Genomic DNA, 18166 nt, shown 5'->3' with positions numbered 1-18166 from the left:
GGATGCTGAGGCTGTCAAGACAAGTTTCGCTTGTCTCTAACACCAGCCAATTCCTCCATGATATAGGGCAAGGTGAAGAACAGTTGCCACCCCCCTCACACATTTTTGCAGGACTACAATACCCGCCATAGTTGATCATTGGCCATGTTGGCTGGAGCTGATGGGAGTCAGATGGGTCACAAGTTCCCCACTCTGACTTTAGAGGACAAATAGCAGAGTTCTAATGGAGTAAGCCAATCTCATTTAAACAGTTCCACTTTTGGGCAACATAATCTTCAGTCTATCCTCAGCAACAGAAGAGAGACCTTGACCAACCTGGTTAAGAACAGTATCTTAGTTCAAATGATTTTAGCAGCAGTGCCAATCTGGGGGTTTGTGGAAAAGGGGAAGGCTGCTTGGAGGCAGTAGATAAGGAAATATCTAGCTATTTTAAATGAGTCCAAGTCTTCAGTATCAGATGAATTACATCTTAGGTTACTAGAAGCCACAGTCACACCATAGTGCTTTAAACAGTTGTGGCTTCCCCCAAAGGATTCTGAAAGCTGTAGTTTGTTAAGGGTTCTGAGAATTGTTAGGAGACCCCTGTTCTTCTCCCAGTTTCCAAAGTAGTTGAATAATCACCTCCTCTCCCCAGGGAACTCTTAGAATAGTTTGTCACAGTAAGGCCATCTTCAGCTGGAACACTGTGTCTACTTTTGGGCACCACACTTTGAGAAGCACACAGACAAACTGGAAAGAAGTTCAGAGAAAGGTAATGAAGATGATTAGAGATATGGAAAACAAGTCAATGAGGAACATTTAAAGGAACAGAGACATGATAGCACTTTTTATTTCTTTGAAGGGCTGCCACATAGCAAGGTTAGAGCTTAAGTTAAAAGTGGGTAGATTTGGACTGGGCATTTGAAGACACTTTTTAATGATAACAGCAGTTGAACAATGGAACCAATGACCTCAAAGGTGTTGAGCTCACCGAGGCCTCCAAAGCACAGGCTGATCCCTCTGTCTGTGCCCTGCACCCTACCCAAATCTGCGCTGGAGGCTTGGGAGATCCCCCAGAACAGATTTAGGGGGTGCATGGATGAGGTGAAGTGGGCGAGTCTCATAGCACAAGTGGAAATCCTTGTGCTGATAAAGCCATTTCCCTTCCCCGGGGAAATGGAGTTGCGGGCTGGACGCAAACCCGCCCCTTGTGTGGGGGTGTGGCTAGCCCCCGCGTCATAGGGAGTCCCTGGCACATCACACCCTAGGCCGACCAATCTGGTCGGCCAGGGGGCATGGCGTACTCCATTTAAGCAACCTGAGAGCGGGAAATCGCCACTGTCTGGTTCCCGCTCACACAGTTCTTACTTAGATCTACTTTGGACACAGCCCAATTCTTCCAAATCAAAGTCCTCATGCAAATCTGCAAGTCTACCAAATGCGGTTTTAGTGTGAAATGGAATGAGCCCACATATTTATTATAATCATTTGGCTAAAATAAAACAAGCACACCAGACAACACGGCGACTGTATACAGGAAAACATACAAGAGACCTCAGCGACAAATTTTTGAATTAAATTAAATTAAGCTTTGTTGTCTTAGAGTTGCTCTAAATTCTAGAACTACGGCACAACAGATTCTTTAGTGGTGAGATAAATAACTTTCAGAGATCTAATGATATCCTGTATGATATCATGGTGTTTCTGAGGAAGTTAAAGCCCTGAAGCTTTGAGTCGATGAAACCATAGGTGACAAAGCCCAGGAAGCAGAATCTTCCCATTGTTAAGTTTGAAGAGCCAGTTTAAATGGGTTGGGGAAATGCTACAACACTGTTACAGGCAGGAGGCCATGATCAGGCAGGAGACCTTCATCAATTTCACTGCTCAGAGATGAAAAATGTCATTAATAAAGAGGGGAAATGCAGACTAAAAAGGGAAAGAAAAACCAAAGTGAAAATTAAAAGTCACCTCTTTTATGACTATTAGTCCTCCAAAGAAAATACTGCATGCATAACTTCCCCCCAAGAGTTAGACAAAGTTGTTCCATCCTCCAATGTATTCTCTTTCATTCCTTTTCAGGAGGAAAGATTTGAAAAAGCAGACCGCTGGGAAGAAATACTACAGACTTCTAGGTTAGTGAAGGAACTCCCAGCATCACTGGTGTACTCTGGGTAGGAAGAACTGGAAGAGATTATGTTCTTCAGCCTCTGAAGTGCAATGATTAATAGCAAAAGAAGAAATGCCAAGAGGCTGAGGAATATTGAAACATAGACATAGACGTTAGACATGTGTCCGGAAGATGAATCCATGGATGTCGAGAGAGAGGTGGGATACAGCTCCAGAAAAGTCCCATTTTCCATATTTGATATTAATCCAGAGGTAGGGTGGAGTTCCGACATTTTATTTGTGCGTGTTGTAAAATAAATGGAGGAGACCTAACATTCACAGGCAACCTTCCAGAAGAAAGCTGGCATATTGAGATACCCAGTGATGGCTGTTATCCTTCACTTCTTAGGTCAGAATAAATCTGGATGGTGTTATCCTTTGTTGCTGTAAGAAAGAAAAGGGGGAGAGGAGAAATTAGACTTAAAAGTTCATTTCTTATTTGATGCAATGCTAGAATATTGAGCAAGCGAATAACTTCAACTTCGTGTTTTGATTCTTCTTAGAGGCAAGTGGTAACAGAAAGCTTGGCATGTAAGATTTTAAATATATACTTTCTACTTAAGTGCTGCTAGTAACCTCCAAAGTACAGAAATCTGGGCATTGCAGACTTTGGTATCTCTTGAAACCAACCCATCAACTAGCCTTTTGCCGAACTCAGAACTGTTTTGCACAAGTTTAGGTTTTTTGTGTGGTTAGGTCTTCCATAACTATATCATTGTATCCAATACTGTCCATGTGTGAGTGGAAAGGACTTCTGTTGCACAGTGGGATTTTTACCGGGGTCTTTCTGAAGCATATTTTGGGGGCATATGGGGAACTGCAAGGGGGTGGAGGAGGAGATGAAGCCCCATTGCGCTAGCAGAAGTCTGTCTGGAATCCACTCCAGTTTTGGAGCCTCAGAAACTGACCCTGAAAAACATGGAGGGTGGGATAAAATGAAATGAGGTTAAAACAATCTGGTGATTCCATAAATATGTGCCAACATTGCTACCGATAATACTCTACTTTGATATTCTAATTTATCACTCTTTATTTCTTGTTGGTTCCTCTAACACTGGGGTGGCTAACCTTTGGCCCTCCAGCTGTTCTTGGACTAGAACTCCTGCCAAAACAGACTATGGGTCATGCTGGCTGTGGCTCATGGGAGCTGGAGCCCAGAAGGAGCCAGAGGGCCACAGGTTAGCTGCCACTGCTCTGACCTAATTAAGAAGCTTCTTCTTCAAGATGCCAGCAGCTCTTCTGTCTGTGGGAAAAGCCAGAAGAGATGAATGATCTTCAAGACATGCAAACAAGTCTCTCCAAGCACCATTTCTCTTCTGACGGATTAAAAGATGCCTCAGAAGACAATTTCTAAGAGAGCTACAGAAGTTGCCACTAGATCTCTGCAAGAGAGTGCATAAAATAACAGCTATAGTGCAATAGTAATCTAAAGGTAAGGGTCTTGACAATACTATAAATAGCTTCAGACATCTTTAAAACTTCAGCTACGGTAAATAATTTATACCCAATTTGTAGACCATGATTTCATTTCTCTGTCGCCTTGTCTATGCGCCTTATAAATGCCTAGTTTAGCAGAAAAGGAAGCAATGGCATCAAATTTCTCATTTGTATGGTATGCATATTATCCTAAACTTAATAGTATGGTTTTAATGAATGTAAATGCCCAAATCCAGGGCTAGCTGCACACTGCACAATATGAATTCACTTAGACTGTGTGTCGGACTATATATTTGAATGTGCATCTCATTAAAGCAAAGGAGTGTGAGTTGGTTTGGATGTGAAAGCCAGCTTGTGTGCTGTCAGAAACTGCTGACCACTGCCCCATGTGACGAGCCGTAACTCTAGAAGTCATTGACCTCCAATAAAGCTGTATGTGAAAAGATTCAGGAGGGATAAAAGAAAGTCATTTTTCCCACAAAGAGCATAGTTAAACTATGGAACTTGCTCCCACAAGAAGCAGTGGTGGCAACCAACGTGGATGGCTTTAAAATAGAATTGGACAAATTCATGGAGAAGTCTACTAAAAGCTACTAGCTATGATGGTTATAGGGATGTGGGTGGCACTGTGGTCTAAACCACTGAGCCTAGGGCTTGCCAATTGGAAGGTTGGCAGTTTGAATCTCCGCGACGGGGTGAGCTTCCGTTGTTTGGTCCCTGCTCCTGCCAATCTAGCAGTTCAAAAGCACGTCAAGTGCAAGTAGATAAATGGGTACCACTCCAGCGGGAAGGTAAACGGCGTTTCCGTGCACTGCTCTGGTTTGCCAGAAGTGGCTTAGTCATGCTGGCCACATGACCCAGAAGCTGTCTGTGGACTAACGCCAGCTCCCTCGGCTTATAGCGCAACCCCAGAGTCGTCTGCGACAGGACCTAACAGTCAGGGGTACCTTTACCTTTATGATGGCTATGTTCTGAGATTCATAAGGACCAAGCAGGCTTTCTCCCAGGAAGACATTTATCAGATAATGTAAGGAATATAATAGACATTCTGGAATTTTTACAAGAAAAAATAAATACTAAGGCGGTTCTAATATTTGTGGATGCGGAGAAGGCCTTCGATAATATTTCTTGGAGTTTTATGAAGAAAAATCTCCAAAGTATGGGGGTAGGTCAGGAATTTGAAAATGGTATAGGTGCAATCTATTCTGAACAAAAAGCTAAGTTAATTGTAAACAGTGTAATCACTGAGGAGTTCAGAATAGAGAAAGGTACGCGACAAGGTTGCCCAATTTCTCCTTTGCTGTTTATATCAGTCCTGGAGGTGTTGCTGAATATGATTAGAAAGGACCAATTGGTCAGAGGGATTCAGGTCGGAGCTAAACAATATAAATTAAGAGCATTTGCAGATGACCTAGTTCTGACATTACAGGAGCCAGAATCCAGTGTGAAAAGAGCCTTAGAACTGATCCAAGAGTTTGGTCGACTGGCAGGGTTTAAATTGAACAAAACAAAAACCAAAGTTTTGACAAAGAATCTAACAGAAATTGAGAAAGAAAGATTTCAGAATGAGACAGGATTGGCAGTAGTGAAAAAAGTGAAATATTTGGGTATCACTATGACTGCGAAAAATGGAAATTTATATAAAGACAATTATGAGAAAAGTTGGTCGGAGATAAAGAAAGATCTAGATATATGGTCTAATTTGAAACTCTCCTTAATGGGTCGTATTGCTGTGATAAAGATGAATGTATTGCCAAGAATGTTGTTTTTGTTTCAGACACTGCAAATTATAGATAAGATTGATTGTTTCAAGAGGTGGCAAAGAGATATATCCAGATTTGTCTGGCAGGGCAAAAAGCCAAGGATAAAATTTAAAATATTGACCGACGCAAAAGAAAGAGGGGGCTTTGCCCTGCCAGACCTGAAACTTTATTATGAGGCGGCAGCCTTTTGTTGGTTAAAAGAATGGCTACTTCTTGAAAACACTGACATGTTGGATCTAGAAGGATTTAACAATGTTTTTGGTTGGCATGCATATCTATGGTATGACAAGGTTAAAGTGCATAGAATGTTTAAAATCCACATTGTTAGGAATGCATTGTTTAAAGTTTGGATGAGGTATAAAGACTTGCTTGAAACCAAGACCCCAAGGTGGTTGTCCCCAATGGAGGCAAAAGCACTAAAAAAGCTCAATATGGAGGCAAACTGGCCAAAATATTGGGAGATTTTAGAACAAGATGGAGACAAATTGAAACTACAGAGTTTTGATAAATTAAAAAGTAAAGTCCGAGATTGGCTCCATTATCATCAAATAATGGAAGCATTTAAAATGGATAGAAAAATTGGCTTCCAGGTGGAAAAATCAAAATTGGAGACAGAATTGTTAGAACCCAAAACTAAGATTTTGTCAAGAATGTATAACTTGCTACTAAAATGGAATACACAGGATGAGGAAGTGAAATCAGTGATGATTAAATGGGCACAAGACTTGGGCCATAATATAATGTTTGCTGACTGGGAACGGTTATGGACCACCGGTATAAAATTTACGGCATCTAATGCCCTAAGAGAGAATGTAATGAAAATGATATATAGGTGGTACATGACACCAGTCAAGCTTGCGAAAATTTACCATTTGCCCGATAATAAGTGTTGGAAATGTAAAGAAGTTGAAGGCACATTCTTTCACCTTTGGTGGACGTGCCCTAAGATTAAGGCATTCTGGGAGATGATTTATAATGAGCTGAAAAAAGTGTTTAAATACACATTTTCGAAGAAGCCAGAAGCCTTTCTCCTGGGCATGGTTGGCCAACAGGTGCACAAGAAAGATAGGATTTTCTTTATGTATGCTACAGCAGCAGCAAGAATACTTATTGCACAGTATTGGAAGACAGAAGAATTACCCACTCTGGAAGAATGGCAGATGAAAGTCATCGACTACATGGAATCAGCAGAAATGACCGGCAGGATTAGAGACCAGGGAGAAGAGACGGTGAGGGAAGATTGGAGGAAATTTAAAGACTATTTACAGAAATACTGCAAGATAACGAACATTTGAAGATATCGGACTGAAGGTGACTGGTTTTTAGCAAGAAAGGTGAACAGAAAAAGATCTAAAATCTAGACTGAAGGAAATATAATTATGGGATATGGATTTAAGATGATGAGAAATTTAAATTATGATAGAGGGAAAGAATTTGCAGACAGAACATTTGATTTGGAATACAGAGTAGGGAGGTTGGGGGAAGTCGCAGAAACAAGTAAATGCAAGGTCATTATGAAGATAAAAAGGGTATTTTTTTTTTTTTAATTTTCTCTATTTTTATTGTTTATTACTGTTGTTTTTGTGTTTTATGTTTGTGTATTTTTTCTGTGTTATGTGTTGTTTATGTTGTTCTTTATTGTTTATGTAAAACTTAATAAATATTTATAAAAAAAAAAAAAAAAAAATATGATGGCTATGTTCTGTCTCCATAACCAGAGACAACAATGTTTTTAAATACCAGTTGGTGAAAACCACAAGGCAGAGGAGTTCTCTTATGTTTGGGGCCCGCTTACTGGTTTCCCACAGGCCTCTGGTTGGCGCTGTTGACTCCAGCCAGGTCATTAGGTCATTATAGTGCCTCCTACCTTTGGCTCAGGGACGCGGGTGGCGCTGTGGGTTAAAGCCTCAGCACCTAGGGCTTGCCGATCGAAAGGTCGGCGGTTCGAATCCCCGCGGCGGGGTGCGCTCCCGTTGTTTGGTCCCAGCGTCTGCCAACCTAGCAGTTCGAAAGCACTCTCGGGTGCAAGTAGATAAATAGGGACCGCTTACTAGCGGGAAGGTAAACGGCGTTTCTGTGTGTGGCTCTGGCTCGCCAGAGCAGCATTGTCACGCTGGCCACGTGACCCAGAAGTGTCTTCGGGTGAGATGGGCGCACTCACTCTTTGAGTGAGATGGGCGCACAACCCTAGAGTCTGTCAAGACTGGCCCGTACGGGCAGGGGTACCTTTACCTTTACCTTTGGCTCATGTGATTGTTATCTTTCCTCCAAGCAAGCTAGACCCCAGGCCTATCATTGGCTTTGTAATTATCCATTCAACTGCTGAAACAAATAGTATAACTAGTCATACAACTGGTACAATGATCTGTGCGGCTTGCATTGATTAAAAAAAAATATGTACAACACCAGTGTCCAATCAACAAATGGCAAGATGACTGTGATCAGATCCTTGGAAGCAAATTAATTGTGTACTGTATTAACGGGATCAATCATGCATGGCGATATAACAAAAACAAGGGATTTGAGAGTTGAACAGATGGAAGATGTGTGTGCATGCATGTTCACCAAAGATGCTCCTCACTTGGGGAGCCATTTGGCATGGGAATGGCCCTGCTATGGTATCCAATTCCTACTTTCCTTCTCTTTTTTAATTTGTCTCCTCTTTTGTCTTTTGAGTAAAAATCTTCACAGCTCATTATATATCCACTTTATAGTAAATCATTAAAACCATTCCCTGAACACCTGTCTATTTATTAAAGAAGAGTGGAGCAAATGGCTTCAAAACAATGCAGATGAGTCCATTCTTAGCAGAACTGGAGAGGGCGAACGGCATTTAAGAGTCAGTCTCAGAAGAGTTCTGATGTAAGCTACTGATAGGATCACATCAATTTCAGCTCTACATACTGCAGTAAATTGAGTGTTCTTTCAGATAACCTTGGTTGCACAGTGTTATAAATTCCCTTACATTTTTATTGCCTGTGGTTCTTCTCTGTGTAAATCTTGATTCTATTACTCTATTTTATCTGCCAACCTCCACGAAAATGCAGCTGCAGAGGCTTCATTTGCAGTTCTTGGGCTTGACAGATTAGACCAAAGGCAGAGAAGCAAAGAACTTGGGACCCACAGACTTGAAGGAGCACCATCCTGACATCAACTTGTTGGGTATTAACATCTTCAGAAGGGGTCCTTCTAAACGTTCTGCTACCAGAAATGGTATGGTTAGCAGGAATGCACAAACGGGCCTTCTTAGTGGTGTCCCTCCAGTTGTGGAATCCCTTATCTTTGGAGATAAAAGTCAGCATCAACAGTATATTCATTGTGGTGCCAACTTAAAATGTATATGTTCCCCCAGGCTTTTATGTGAGACAAGCCTACACAATCTTTTGCAGTATCCTTTGAATTTTTAATTACTTTTAATTGCTCTAGTCTTTTTTATGATGTAAACAGCCCTAAGATCAGCAATGATAAATGATGGGACAGATATTTTTAAAACAAAATCTTTTAGTGGAAGGGCTGTAGCTCAGTGATGCAGCATGAGCTTTCTGTGAAGAATGCCCTAGGTTCAATACCCAGTAGATGGTATTCTATTCTGAGCAAAACTTAGTTGACCTATGGAAATTACTGGACCTAAGTTATGTTTCATTAATTTCAGTGTGTCTAGTCTGAGTAAACCTTAGCTCAATATCACCCAGGTAGGGTAGACAGCACTGAGCCGAATGGACCAATGGCCCAACTCAGATAAAGGCATAATTCTTGCTGCTAACAGAACAACAACAATTTGGGACCATTCCAGACAAGTTTTTCATGCAACGGATGTGCTACAGTGCACCAGAATTGAGACCTCAGATGAGGAAGACCCCATTATCACCCCTACAGATTTGGGGACCCCACTTCATCCCAAGTGGTCCCATCAATCAGCTTTAAATGCTTCCCACGTCATCCTCAGTAACAGAGGTGGCATTGGTTTCAGGTCAAGGCCTAGACCAGAAGGGTCAGTGGACATCTGGCAGCTCAAAGTTTCTCTCCCTTGAGGAAGGACTAGGGCAATAAGGATGGTTATAAAGCTGCTCAGTTGGTGCTTGCTAGCTGCTAATGCAACAACTCAGATGGCTTAGTTCCAAGAACCAAATCCAATGTGACTTTTTAGCAGGACAACTCTTTAGCTGCTTTTTGAAACCATGCTCACTAACCTGCCAGACTTGGTTTAAGTTGAGAATCTGAGGCAAAATAAGGCAAGACCACTGCAATTAGTAATTGTGCTAATGGCTTAAAAAAAAAAAAAAAAAAGAGCAGGCTTGGGGAGTGTAGTATACATCAGGACACTGGTGGTGTGCACTTTTAACTCTTCTGCTCTGCTCTGATCCAGACCATTCCCCACACCTGCTACAGTTGTACCTTGGATCATGAATGTCTTGTGAGTCGAAACGTTTTGGCTCCTGAATGCCACAAGTGAGTGTTCTGGTTTGCAAACATTCTTTGGAACCTGAACGTCTGACCCGACTTCCGCGGCTCCTGCAGCCAGTTGGAAGCCACACCTTGGTTTCCGAACATTTTGGAAGTTGAATGGAGTTCTGGAACGGATTCCGTTTGACTTCCAAGGTACAACTGCATTTGCATTGGGAGAAAGTATCCTATTTATGCCAGTGGAACTTGTCTTCCAGTGCAAAGAAGCATAGGGGGCAGAGAGAGATTAGAAGCCCTACGGAAGGCAAAAGATTTAAGACTACTGCTCCCTCCCGTTTCTGATCTAGACTTTGATGGTTTTTTAACAGCCAGCCACACAATACAATCATTCATGCTAATTGCACGAATGGTGTCTTATCTTGTTTGGCCCTCAGCCACACAGTGGTGGCGGAAGGCAATTAATTATATTAATTCCATTTATCAGGCACTCGCTGCCTAAGTATTCTCCCATAAACTTACAAAGTTTGAAGAGCAGAACATGCAGAACATAAAATCAGAAGAATGTTTTGTAGATAAAGCCAAAGAATAACCACAGAACACACCCAATAAAAGAGCAGCAAACTGGAGCAACAAAAAAACCTATCAATACACAGCAAAATCACAATTCATGGATGCAAAGCTGTTTGGCTTGGTGGCTCACAATCTGGGTAGGCCAGCTTTACACACTAGATTACAGTTTCTTTCTTAAATTGCTGGGGTACTATAACCGGGAGCAGACGGTCTAATGTTGCTGGAAATCTGTGCACTCTCTATGCGCACAAAGCGTGCCAGATGGCCCTGGCTGAACAGGAAGGTGTCTGAACTACAGCCACAGCAGCCACCCTCTTGCCAAACAATTCACTTTTGAGGTTTGGTGCAACTAATGGCGCAAATCTAACCACAAAGTCGGAACAACTTTCTCAGGCATGAATAAAATGTTTACATCAAGTGCCAGCTAATTAAAACTAGGCATGATATCTTCAGTGACCGAGTTTGGGAATTTGGGAGAGACCCTGCAGTGAAAATCAAGAGATTCAGTAGACATCTGACAAATTAACCAGTTGTGCTAGATTTATTATAGAGCGGAAGTGAAGGTTCTGCTTGTCCCTTGGCTAATTGCGGCAAAAGTGCAAGTTCCTTGCGGGCCCAACTTTGGGTCTCTCCCTGTTTTGGTGATATGATTGGCAGATGACCAAACCGTTTTATTTTGCCGTGATATTATATGGAATGACCTGCAGAGCAAGGCAGACCTTTGACCCATAGCAGTTTCTTCTATCATTGGTGGAACAGGTGTCCTCAAAGGCACTCCTGGCCTTTTGCCAGGTATGCCACCTACAGCCATTCTTGGATTGGGACAGCTAGACCACAGCTGCTCATGTATCCGTAACCTCACAGCTGTGTCACTGCAATGCGCTATCTGTGGGGCTACTCTTGGGGTTGATCTGGAGGCTGTGGCCAGTACCGAACAAGGCAGATTGGTTGCTTGTGGGTAAACTATTGCCAGCACATAACACTTTGCTTGCTACTGGACAAAGTTCAAGGTGTTGCTACTAACATTTAAGTCCTGTACAGCTCGGGACCAGGTTACTTTAGAGGTCACCTTATCCCATATATGTCCAGTAGATGCCTGAGCTCTGTGGGAGAGCTACTCTTGCAAGTTCCAAAGATCTGAGAAGCCTGCAGCAACTCAGAGCAGGGCTTTTAGTGTTTCTGCCCTTGTTCTGTGGAATAACATTCCTGTTGATACATACAGCAGGCACTCACTACCTGCATTTTTCAGAAACAGTTGAAGATGATTTTGTTTTGACAGGCCCCACAAATATCCACTTCAAATCTTGCTTTAAATGTACAGTGGTACCTCAGGTTACATATGCTTCATGTTACTCACGCTTCCGGTTACAGACTCTGCTAACCCAGAAATAGTGCTTAAGGTTAAGAAATTTGCTTCAGGATGAGAACAGAAATTGTGCTCTGGCGGCGCGGCGGCAGCAGGAGGCCCCATTAGCTAAAGTGGTGCTTCAGGTTAAGAACAGTTTCAGGTTAAGTACGGACCTCCAGAACGAATTAAGTACTTAACCTGAGGTACCACTGTATTTGTGCTTAAACACTGGTTTAGAATGTGATTAATACGTTAACTGTAATAGTAATATGGTCTTCTAGACACACACACATAAAACAATTTATTTGTTGATTTATTTATTATTATTTATTAAATTTGTATACTGCCCTTCATCCGCAGATCCAGTGGCGGTTCACAACATAAAAATACAACATAAAAACCACAAGGTACATAATAAAAAATAAGAACAAACCAACCATCCCCCCCTCTCACAAACACGTTTAAAAGGGTTTTGAATGTTAATCAGCCAAAGGCCTGGTTGAAGAGGAACATTTTTACTGGGTGCCTAAAGGTGTATAATGAAGACGCCAGCTGCACCTCCTTGGGGAGAGCATTCCACAAATGGGGGCCACCACAGACAAGGCCTGTTCTGGATACATAAAGCAAGAAGTAGATCTGCTTTCAGAAAGATTCTTTCTGTGACAAAGACAAAAATCTGGCAGAATCTCTGGATGTTTCTATTTCCCATCCTTTAAGCATACTTTGATTGAGTAGATAAACAATTCTCCAGGGCTGGATTTGAAACTCTCATTATGTTGCTTTTTTCTTATTCTAACTCTGAACCACTCATCCTTGAAATCAGCCAGAATGTAATAAAGGAAGCTATCGAATGCAACAAAACTACTGCAGAATACCGTACACCATTAATACCAAAATGTATTGATAATTATATTTATCACACTGGCATTCGGTGCCAAAACAAGATAACGGAAGCCAGCCACACCCTGTCTTTTATCCTTCCAAGTTGATGACAAATTAAAATTTAATCACGGAAACCAGATGTCATACGATGGAAAGTTGTACACATGCATGTGAGCTTTGCAGCTCACACACAATCTTCGTCCCAGATGCCAGAGGACAACCATCCCCTCCTCTCCACGTGCTCTCCATCGATCCTACTTCTGTCTGTGAAAACAAAATCTCTGGAGAGGCTGAATGTGCGGCATTGTCTTCAAATGAGACAAATATAAATGATTCCACTTCTGTTCCAATCCTCTCCCATTGCCCTAGGAGCTCCTTTAACAAACACTTTTCACATGCTGCACAGCATTTGATTATTCCTTCCCAAAATTGCATGCAGTGCAGCGGTCCTCAATCACAGCTGAGACAACAATGCCTACAGAATCCTCCAGCGAAAAAAAGCACACTGGCCCCGGAATGCAAATAAAAGTCGGGGAGGAAGTGAGGGAGCAAAAGGAAAAAGTAACAGCATCACTCGGCACAAAACTGTTAATTTATTCCGGTTGAAGAGCGGCGGATATAGCATGCTTTCAGAATTTCACTACGAGCAGCTACTAGATCAGGGCATTACACAGAGGCAGCCCATGTTTCTCTCCTTATACCCTCAGCAGAGAACAGCAGCTAATCACAGCCCCCCCCCCCCATAAACTAAATTGTTTGAAGATGTGCTGTATGCTGAATACAACCCATTCGGTGCAAATGTGACAAGGCTGTCCCATTAGCACAAATAATTTCACCTGTACAACGGGACTTCCTCTACACATTCCTGCACCACCTGAAATCTGCTCCAAAGGGTAAGGGGATCTCTAGGAGCAGTTTCAAGAAAGGAAGTCCCATTGGACAAGCAGAAGTCCCTGCGTGAACAGAAGGGCTTCACTGGATGCAACCCTACTTTTTTTATTTTAAGGTAAAGGTACCCCTGCCCGTACGGGCCAGTCTTGACAGACTCTAGGGTTGTGCGCCCATCTCACCCAAGAGGCCGGGGGCCAGCGCTGTCCGGAGACACTTCCGGGTCACGTGGCCAGCGTGACATCACTGCTCTGGCGAGCCAGAGCCGCACACGGAAACACTGTTTACCTTCCCGCTAGTAAGCGGTCCCTATTTATCTACTTGCACCCGGGGGTGCTTTCGAACTGCTAGGTTGGCAGGCACTGGGACCGAACAGCAGGAGCGCACCCCGCCGCGGGGATTCGAACCGCCGACCTTTCGATCGGCAAGCCCTAGGCACTGAGGCTTTTATTTTAGATGTATACAAAAACCATATTCGGCATATGGTACAACAGAAATGGGGATCCTGTGGTCCTCCAGATGTTCTTGGTCTGCGGCTCCCATCATCTGTGACATGCAACAACCACATTTCAGCAAGAGCTTGCAGAAGTGGAAACGTAACCAATCGAGCCTTTAGTACAAGCTGAAGGACGAGAGCATAATGGCTCTCATCCAGCCGCTCCCGGCCGAAAGTGAGCAGCTGGAGCATGAGATGCTGATAGAGCATGAGATGGAGAGGATGTTGACTGATGGTCAAACCAGGCACTATGAGAACAAAGAAAGGGCAGAGGTCACCGATTCCATCTCTCTACCCAGTTCTCTGGCAGGTCTACTAGGCTGGCTATTGCTGAGTTGTAGCAGAACTGTTGGGTTCCGCTACAACTCAGAAGAGTGATGGGGTGTGTCTCACTGCAAATTTGCTAGGCACCTGCCCACAGATCTATTCAAGGATACCATCACCTTTGTTGTTTTACATTGCTACTGTTTGTGGGGGCCAATGGTGGTACTTCTCAGTGAGAATGTGGAGCCCCAAGGGCAACGGTGTACAGTTTATCCAAATCTCTTGGGTAGGAGGGTATGCAGCTCTAATGGGAGTAGGGCTGTTGCCCATGAACACACATCTATGTGACAGAGTGTGGGACACCTGGTGCTTCTTTTAATTATTATTTTTTGCAGGCATTTCTATTGGATCAAGGTCCAACCCCCTGCAATGCTGGAATCTCAACATGCAGGTCCCCATCCAAATTTGAAACCGTACCGGGGCCTGCTTAGCTTTGCAAATGTGCTGGCAGTTTTATTGCTTTATCACTAGGACACAATCCTTATGATCACAAATGCAAATAGCACTGTGACATCTGCTTCACAAATTCTCTTCTCTTTGTTCGTCGGATTAGTTAGAAACTGAACATCAGAAAATTAAATCAGTGCTCTCTGCATACTGCTGTCTAAAACATGGCCTCTGGGTGGAATTCCATTCAAACATGCTAGACTTTAAAAAAAATACCTGCAGATCTCTCTTTCTTTCAGGGGAAGTTGCAATTTCCAGTGCTCAGTGGTCAAGAAGACCAAAGGCTATTTTGAAATTGCAGCAGGACAATTTTTTTTTAATAGTGAAAACAATTTTGCAACTTCAGTAGTGGACTAAGGTACTGGCTTTATTTCTGAAATGGAAAGAATATTTTGATCATCTTTTAAAAGTTTGCTTTTGTCAGTTCCAACTCTTTCTCAAGCCTACATTTTGAGGCCAGAAACAAGAATAACCTGTTTCAGATGTAAAATCCAAAGGCTGCGCATTAATTATTGGCTTAGGTCTCCCAGAATGGAGGATTTTAACTGAGCAGGTTTTAAGGAAATGGCCAATTTGGACCCAAAATATAAATCCAGTAAATCTACGATGGAGAAGCAGAGTTCTTTTCACTACAATAGAAGAAAATAGGGTTTTTCAGTGCAGTGGGAATAGCAGAGACAATTTCATTCTCTAAGACTGAAGTCAAACTTTCTCAAAGTTCATTACAACTTGCAGAATTTAATTAGTGTCCACCACTCGCCATGCCCCTATGTACACACTAATATATCTCAATAGCAATTTGAGCATAAATGAGTAATACTGTTAATGGCAGAGTGTGGAAAACCTAATAAATAATTTTTGAGTAAACTGTATTTAGTTGTAAATATTGCTTGACAATATTATTTAAATAACATTTAATATTTAATAATATTTGCCAATTAATTTAATAATATTTGCCAATCTGTAAATTGACTTTTTCTAAATTATTCAGAAAAACAAAACTGAGTGTAATGGCCAGTAGAACACACAAAAAACTTTTCATATTAAGCAAAGCATGACATTGGCTTTCAAAAGAGCAACTTGGAAAATTTAAATAAAACAAAATCGACCACTTCAGGTAGCCAATGATGTTTTCACATCTCACTTTCCTCAGTTACACAAATGCTGGCCAGAAGTATTTATTTAGGATGACCAAGTGAGAAGCAAAGCAAACACCCTAAAAAACCCCATATTTTAAAGTCTGTCAAATATTCTGCTTCAGAAGTCTTATCCAGCCATTTATTATGTTTAGAGGACAACTGCAAATAAAAGCCAATGGTTATTATCTCCCCCAACCCCATACAGTGGTACCTCGGGTTACATACGCTTCAGGTTACAGACTCTGCTAACCCAGAAATAGTGCTTCAGGTTAAGAACTTTGCTTCAGGATGAGAACAGAAATCGTGTTCCGGCAGCGCAGCGGCAGCAGGAGGCCCCATTAGCTAAAGTGGTGCTTCAGGTTAAGAACAGTTTCAGGTTAAGTACGGACCTCCGGAACAAATTAAGTACTTAACCCGAGGTACCACTGTATTCTATTCTGCTTCTTCCCATATGAAACCTTCTCTGTCACCTCATAAAATATTAGCAATGAAGCCAGCCTGAGAAGGAGTTCACACATCCAGCTCCAAGACTTGATGACTGCAGTGTCAAGTTGTAGCGCATGTGACATGCATGTGAGGGAGACAACCTTCACAGGTCACACTTCTTCAAATATGGAGGCGATTCGCACATCTGGCTGCAAGTCACTAGATTATGCACACCCATCTGTTCTGCAGCCCTTAAGGGTCCTTAATTCTAGAAACATTTACTAGAGAATAAGGTCACACAGATCACAGTGGGCCTTACCTCCAAGTAAGCATCTGTTAAATTCTGCTGTAAATTGATCAGCAACAGATCCCTTTACTATTTAAAGACAGCATTGCTTCTTCTCCCACTCCCTCAATGGAAATACCTTCGGAAAACCATCCCTGGGTTAATCTGAATGGAAGAGAACCTCCTCTAAATCTCCAGATTGCATTTTGAAATAGATATATTTAGATGCACTGCCCAATCTTTTTCTCCAGTGTGGTAGATAATGCGTTTTGCAGGAGGCTATTCACGCTGTGCAAATCAGATATTTCCCTCTTCCTATCACCCGCTTTGTGTGTGTCTGCAACAGTGTGCAGGTGTGAGGGGGAGAGAAGAGCATTTTTGCAAAACTCTCTAATCTGTAGACGATGCAGAATGGGCACAAAAATACCTGCCGGAAACTCTTTGCCCTCTAGACACCAGCCAGAGGGCAAACTGTATGTAACATTGAAGAGCTTTGCTCCTCTGTAGCACAGGTTGGTTTTCCACCGACAGGTGATGTTCCTGCAACCTGGGTTAATAAATGAATGGGGATGGCGGGTGTTTTGGGGGGCAGGCAGTTAAGGAAGTCACTGAGGCAGCAATCCTAGACACGCTTTCTTGAGAGCAAGTCCTGCCGAACTCAGTAGCACTTACTTCTGAGTAGGCATGCCTAGGGTTGCCCTGCAAAACTTAAAAGAGATCCAAACCGTTCCACTAGGCAAGAAAACCGTCCCTTAAAAAAAAAAAGGCGAGAAAGAAACTAATCTAATTCCTTCGCTCCTCCCCCACGTCCCCTTTTTCGAAGCAAACTAAAAGGCCGGTTCCTGTACCTAAAGGCTGCGTTCTTTTGTATGTTTACTCGGGAGTAAGCCACGTGGAAGGCTTTCCAAGTAAACCGACCCAGAACCGGGTTGCTCGGCTGCAATCCTGGACAACTAGTTCCTTGGAAACACGCAAGTTCTAGCGAGGCTTCTTTCCGAGGCAAATCTGTTTCGGATCCGGGGGGATCGCCTCGTCCTTTTGCGTTCGGCGGAGGGACGCTGCGGTAATGCCAGGCTGTCCCGGGAGATCTCCGGGACGGGAAGGCTGCTCCGATGGCAGGACTTTTAAACGACACCATTCAAAAGCCTCTCTGAGCAGAAGAAGGTGAGGGAAATCTGGAGCCGAGGAGGGTTAGGGAGGGCGCGCGTGCAATCCAGAAATGGAGACCGCGGAGGAGACGCCGGTTCACTGACCTGCGCGGGCGGGATCCCGTCTGGCTTTCGCCGGAGGAACGAGGCTGCGAAGCGCCGGGCAGCCGGAGCGACACCGAATCACCGCCTGCCTCGCTCTACAAGCCACCCGGCTAGGACTGCGCTCCGCCGAAGAAGCGGCAGGCAAGAGCCCCAAGGGGCGTGGCTGCCGCTGGCCCGCCCCTGGGAGGGGAGAGGCCTCCGCCGCCCAATCAGCAACCGGCTCTCGCCCTGTTTAGAATAAAGACTCCCCATCGAATTCCTTCACCTTTGGCCGCAGTCGCTTCCCTTCGCATCTTTCTGGAGCGGGTTGGGTGGAGGCTACCTCCGCATAGATATGTGAGATGCGAAGGCTCTGCTT

General features: G+C 43.2%; 1 protein-coding gene across 2 annotated transcripts; it reads right to left on the bottom strand.

The window, feature by feature from the left end:
• Positions 1-668: 668 nt before the first annotated feature.
• On the bottom strand, positions 669-17931 carry SERTM1 (serine rich and transmembrane domain containing 1). Of its 2 annotated transcripts, none has more exons than XM_083437262.1 (2): positions 17809-17931; positions 669-2529 (listed from the first exon to the last, which is right to left on the bottom strand). In XM_083437262.1, exon 2 carries the CDS (start codon positions 2376-2378, stop codon positions 2055-2057), a length of 324 nt encoding a protein of 107 aa, XP_083293388.1. In that variant the 5' UTR covers positions 2379-2529; positions 17809-17931; the 3' UTR covers positions 669-2054. The 2 variants fall into 2 exon arrangements, with proteins under 2 accessions (XP_083293388.1, XP_083293389.1); XM_083437263.1 differs by lacking the exon at positions 17809-17931 and adding an exon at positions 2923-4089.
• Positions 17932-18166: the final 235 nt, after the last annotated feature.

The sequence above is a fragment of the Podarcis tiliguerta genome (genome assembly GCF_965153285.1).
Source record: "Podarcis tiliguerta genome assembly, chromosome: 4".
In the NCBI taxonomy this organism is placed as follows: Eukaryota; Metazoa; Chordata; class Lepidosauria; order Squamata; family Lacertidae; genus Podarcis; species Podarcis tiliguerta.
This window is presented reverse-complemented; position numbering and strand designations above follow the sequence as displayed.

Excerpts from the sequence above, each read along its gene's own strand:
- SERTM1 (XM_083437262.1), bottom strand. The coding sequence starts at position 2,378 with ATGTCGGAACTCCACCCTACCTCTGGATTAATATCAAATATGGAAAAT.